The 6,000-nt window shown below is 36.5% G+C and overlaps 1 protein-coding gene across 1 annotated transcript in view; it reads left to right on the plus strand.

The window, feature by feature from the left end:
- LOC128244855 (uncharacterized) overlaps nt 1-5,484 on the plus strand; it is a 29,824-nt gene extending 24,340 nt beyond the window's left edge. Inside the window, exons 16-18 of the mRNA XM_052962955.1 lie at nt 364-414; nt 938-1,045; nt 2,829-5,484. Of these exons, the coding sequence (XP_052818915.1) occupies nt 364-414; nt 938-1,045; nt 2,829-3,605 (936 nt within the window). The 3' untranslated portion in view covers nt 3,606-5,484. The remainder of the gene's footprint in view (nt 1-363; nt 415-937; nt 1,046-2,828) is intronic.
- Nucleotides 5,485-6,000: the final 516 nt, after the last annotated feature.

The raw sequence follows: 6,000 nt of genomic DNA on the forward strand, positions 1-6,000 counted from the left end.
AGTTTTTTGTAGAAAATGACAGGGTTGCTCCAATCACTGAATAACTGAAAAATGATGACCATCAATATTTATTTGGTCATAAACAATTAACAAATATATTTTAATATGTACACAAAAGAGCTTTTTTGATTTATGCTATATGAACGAAAAATAACATAGAACACACAGAAAACGCATAAGAAACGATATTAATTTTGTAGTTATAAAACAATGAAGTCAAACATGCCAAATGTGTGGTGTTTGCTCATGCATAAAAATATTCCAATCATTGATCAGTTTTATATCTCCAATTATCTATAGTAAAATTTGGTCGAATTCCCAAAACTAGCACACCATTCATTCTCATATTCTTGCCTGTTGCAGGAAGCTGCCAAGAATCCCACTGTCAACGTGTCCGAGATATTGCAAAGCCTGGTAAGAATGATTTGATAAAATACACGATGAATATCTACAACTATACCTTTTCTTGTAAAAAAATTGTTACTGTAAATAAACATGTTCAGAGCATGTACATTGAAAACTGACTGCTTATTGAAAATATAGAAACTTGACTGAACATTCAAAAGATATGCCATTACCACACATTGAAAAGATTAAAAGATAGACGCTTAACTGGTAATTTTATGTATAGAAACTTTACAGTAAATTTAGAAAACTGTACCATACAATTAAAATACAGAGACTTAACTGCTTATTTTATATATAGAAACTTTACAGTAAATTTAGAAAACTGTACCATAATGATACAATTAAAATACAGAGACTGCAAAAAAACATTAAATCCTTCCTGAATCTTGCTTACGTCTATTAATTCCTTTGTAGCTGTTGTTAATGACCTTCAGTGATGATGAGGCAGTCAGGGCCCTGCTGATTCCAATCCTCAATCATCTTACATTTTCCAGCACACTATGGCATGATGTCCTTATTTTCTTTTTAGACATCGTCAATGATCTCAAGTGAGGATGACGCAGCCATGGCCCTGCAGATTTCCAACGCTCTCACACAGTCACTCCTCAAGTACAGGCTACACAATGCACCCAAGGAGGTAAGGCCCTCAGAAATGTGTATTTTAACAATCCTAAATTGATGGATGTTTATTAAGTGACATCAGACATAGGTTTGGGGTAAACAACAATAATAAAAACTAAGAGCTGATAAAAACAAGTCGAGGTAAATTAAAGTGCCTGTTGAAATTTGTTTATAAACTGTCGCCTCAGAGCAAGAAATGCATCTATAAATAGAAGATGGAATTGAGTTCCTGCATTTATTTGACTGTATCTTTAATAGAAACTAAAATGTTATTTTCAATGCATTTTTATGCCCCCGAAGGTGAGCATATTAAAATCGCACCGTCCGTCTGTCCGTCCGTCCGGCTCTGTAACTTTCCCTTGTATGGACAGATTTTAAAATAACTTGGCAAATGTGTTCCACGTACCAAGACGACGTGTCGCGTGCAAGACCCGTGTCCCTACCTCTAAGGTCAAGGTCACACTTAGTATTTATTCGCAATGGAGTGCTGCATATAAAGACATAGTGTATAGGTTGTTGTGTCCGGGCTGTAACTTTCTCTTGTATGGACAGATTATAAAATGACTTGCCACATGTGTTCCACATACCAAGACGACGTGTCGTGTGCAAGACCCATGTCGCTACCACTAAGGTCAAGGTCACACTTAGTGTTTATTCACAATGGAATGCTGCATATATAAGGACATAGAGTATAGGTTGTCAAGTCCGGGCTGTAACTTTCCATTGTATGGACAGATTTTAAAATGACTTGCCACATGTGTTCCACATACCAAGACAACTGTCGCGTGCAAGACCCATGTCGCTACCTCTAAGGTCAAACTTAGGTGTTTATTCACAATGGAATGCTGCATATATAAGGACATAGAGTATAGGTTGTCGTGTCCGGGCTGTAACTTTCCCTTGTATGGACAGATTTTAAAATAACTTGCTACATGTGTTCCACATACCAAGATGGCGTGTCGTGTGCAAGACCTGTGTCCCTTCCTCTAAGGTCAAGGTCACACTTAGGTGTTTATTCACAATGGAATGCTGCATATATAAGGACATTGAGTATAGGTTGTCGTGTCCGGGCTATGACTTGCCACATGTGTTCCACATACCAAGACGACGTGTTGCGTGCAAGACCCATGTCCCTACCTCCAAGTTCAAGGTCACACTTAGTGTTTATTCACAATGGAATGCTGCATATAAGGACACAGAGTATAGTTTGTCGTGTCCGGGCTGTAACTTTTTTTTGTATGGACAGATTTTAAAATAACTTGCCACATGTGTTTGACATACCAAGACGACGTGTCACGTTCAAGACCCATGTCCCTACCTCTAAGGTGAAAGATACACTAAGTATCTATTCACAAGGGAATTCTGAATATAAGGACATAACAGTGTAGGTTGTCAAGTATGGTTGGTATTTTTTTATGATCAGAGGCAATTTAAAATATCTTGCCATATGTATTTGACACGTAAAGACAAGATCAACTTTTCATGTACTGACCTTGTTCATAGGCCAATGTCACATTCGGGGGCATTCGTCACATACTGTGACAGCTCTTGTTGTTGTTTTTTCTGATGCTAAACATATTATTGCTTAGTTAGCGTTAATCCAATTCAAATACAGTTAGGTAAGAAATGTGACAATGATATCCAGATATAACCTAAAATGCATCACATAAAAGAGTGCTGTCCACCATTGTATCTTAATTATTTTAATTTAGGGGCACAGAAACACAGAAAAAAAATGTCCTTTCTACTGTTTCTTCAAACGTGTCAAATTTTGATTCTTAAATACATGTATTTTACAGCTTTCATCAATTACTGACTCCCTGAAGGATTACCTGCAGCCAGCTGAAAAGCCAGAGCCATCTTCTAACATACCAGGATTGGGAAATTCCTCCTCAGATAAGAAGGTTCCATCATTCCTGAGACAAAAAGCCCCAACACCAAAACTAGCATTCTCTGTGAAGAAGGACGATAAAGTTGTGTCCGGCAGAAACGTGTTTGGTCCACCAAGTCCTTCACCGCCAAATTCACCCACTAGCATAAGCACTGCTGCTAGTGTTGCGACTACGGTTGTCAATACAGCCAATACTGATCAGCCACAAAGAATGTTGTTGGAATCTATTAGAAAACAGACAGAATTGATAAAACAGAAGATTGCTGCATCTTGTGTGGCAAGTACTGTGCCCAGTTCTCAACAGCAGACTTATCCTCAAAGCAAGCAATCCCAAGCATCTACACAACCTTATGAACCTTCAGCCAATCAGAAACAAGCTGTAACAAGTCACATAACCTCAGCTGCAACATCAGCCCATCATTCACAAGCTTCAGGTCACATGGCTGCAGCATCAGCCAATCAGACACAAGCTCTAAGTCAGGTGACTTTCTCATCAGCCAATCAGCAGGCAGTTCAGCAAGGTGGACCAAGTGACTATTCCTCCTATTATTATCAGCAGAACTTCCATATGGGGGTTCCGAATGCTGCCCCACAAACTGCTAGCACTTCAAACCCAGTGCAAGCCCCTGGTATGAACACCCAAAGTATGGGATATAAACCTAGTCAGCAGTCTTACAGGAGATAGATCAATGGTTTTATTATTAAAATAATCTTTGTATTGTATTGATTGTAAAAAAAATCATACATGTATATATCTTAATTTTATGGTCGTTTTTGTGTCGCCTGAAAAGACGACATATAGGGGTTACTTTTGTCCGGGGTATATCTCCTAAACTATTAGTGGTATCAACTTGAAACTTCATATGTACATAGATCTAATTGAGGGCAAGTGCAGTGCACAAGAACTGTTACTCTTGCTTCCATATTTTTAGAGTTTTGCCCTTTGTTATTTTTCATGTTTAAAGTTTTGTCCGGGGCATATCTTGTAGAATATAAGAGTTATCAACTTGAAACTTCATATGTACATAGATCTAATTGAGGGCAAGTGCAGTGCACAAGAACTGTTACTCTTGCTTCCATATTTTTAGAGTTTTGCCCTTTGTTATTTTTCATGCTTAAAGTTTTGTCCGGGGCATATCTTGTAGAATATAAGAGTTATCAACTTGAAACTTCATATGTAGATAGATCTCATGGAGGGCAAGTGCAGTGCACAATAACAGTAACTCTTGCTTTCTTAGTTTTAAAATTATTGCCCTTTGTTAATTTTCATGCTTAAAGTTTTGTCCGGGGCATATCTTGAAGAATATAAGAGGTATCAACTTGAAACTTCATAGCTAGACAGATCTCATTGAGGGCAAGTGCAGTGCACAATAACAGTAACTCTTGCTTTCTTAGTTTTAAAGTTATTGCCCTTTGTTAATTTTCATGCTTAAAGTTTTGTCCGGGGCATATCTTGAAGAATATAAGAGGTATCAACTTGAAACTTCATAGCTAGATATATCTCATTGAGGGCAAGTGCAGTGCACAATAACAGTAACTCTTGCTTTCTTAATTTTAAAGTTATTGCCCTTTGTTAATTTTCATGCTTAAAGTTTTGTCCGTGGCATATCTTGAAGAATATAAGAGGTATCAACTTGAAACTTCATAGCTAGATAGATCTCATTGAGGGCAAGTGCAGTGCACAAGAACCGTTACTCTTGCTGCCATATTTTTAGAGTTATTGCCCTTCGTTAATTTTCTTGCTTAGGTTTTGTCCGTGGCATATCTCGTAAACTATAGGAGGTTTAAACCTGAAACTTATTCCGTAGGTATATCTGATTGAGGGTTCAAATGCCACCTACACTTGAAAGTTAAATGGCAACATCATTGTCTATAAATGAATAAAATGCCAATCTAACAGCTATAATGTCGACAGTAAATAATTCGTCAGGCGACACATCCGACTCGCGGAGTTCTAGTATTGAGCATAAAATGCCATTCATGAAAGATTATATAATAAAACATTAAAATGCCAAAATATTGACCATTGTGAATACTAATGCATGTGAATCAGAGCTCATGTTTTTTAAAAACAGCTAAATGTCCACTGTTAAGATTTTATCCTTGGATCTCAATTACTAACATCTTTAGTCTTCTTTTAGGCCCAGATTCAGTCTTGTAAATGGTTTCTGTTTAAAAAAAAAGTATCGAAATATAAATAATTGTGAAATGAACATATTTGAACATATGATTTATATACAGCATTTTACTCAATGTTTTAAAAGAATTTTATAGCAAAATCAAAATAAGACAGATTTGAATCTCAAATCTGAAAATGCTGGTGAATATAAATCTTGAATAACTTGACTGTGACATACAATTATCATATGTTGTAAAAATGGTACCGTATATATTTATTGTCATTTGTAAAATCAGAAAGAAAAAAAGGATCTAGTTTCCTTTGTAATTCATACTTTTAAATGATCATGTATGAAAAATAAATGTTTTCGTTACAAGTTTGTTGACATCATCTTTATTTGTTTAGTATTTGTGGAATTACAAAGAAAGCTTGGTGCTTAAATGTGATCATGGAAAAGCGAACTAAGCACAACACTTGCCATTCGGTCATATTTTCAGTATGTTGCTGATTATTTGTGTGAAATTAAATTACGCCAGTATTTAAAGTTGTAGGAAATAAAAAAATCAACTTGAGACATTTCTACGGATTTAAGATTACTCAAGTATGACCAAGATTCTTTACTTCAAGTGGCCGCCAGGACCAGGCCCCAATTTTCTCTAAACTTTTCAAGTCCCTTTTAACAGAATTAGGCTAAGCTCACATTGACACCATGCCAAACCACTTTGATATTATAATGTTGTTAATAAGATGATTTCATATTGGCCTAGTTATTTGTCCGAGGTTAGCTGTATTTGCCTGAGCCCGAAAGCAAATACAGCTGACCGAGGACAAATAACTGGGCTAACAAAACATATTAGGCGAGTTTTGTTGATATTGGCCGAGTTTGGTAGATATTGAGCAAATTCTGGCATATATTGTCTTCAATTGTCTGGTATTGGTACCGCAATTGTCTCTGTATCTT

This window comes from Mya arenaria, chromosome 8 (genome assembly GCF_026914265.1).
Source record: "Mya arenaria isolate MELC-2E11 chromosome 8, ASM2691426v1".
Lineage (NCBI taxonomy): Eukaryota > Metazoa > Mollusca > Bivalvia > Myida > Myidae > Mya > Mya arenaria.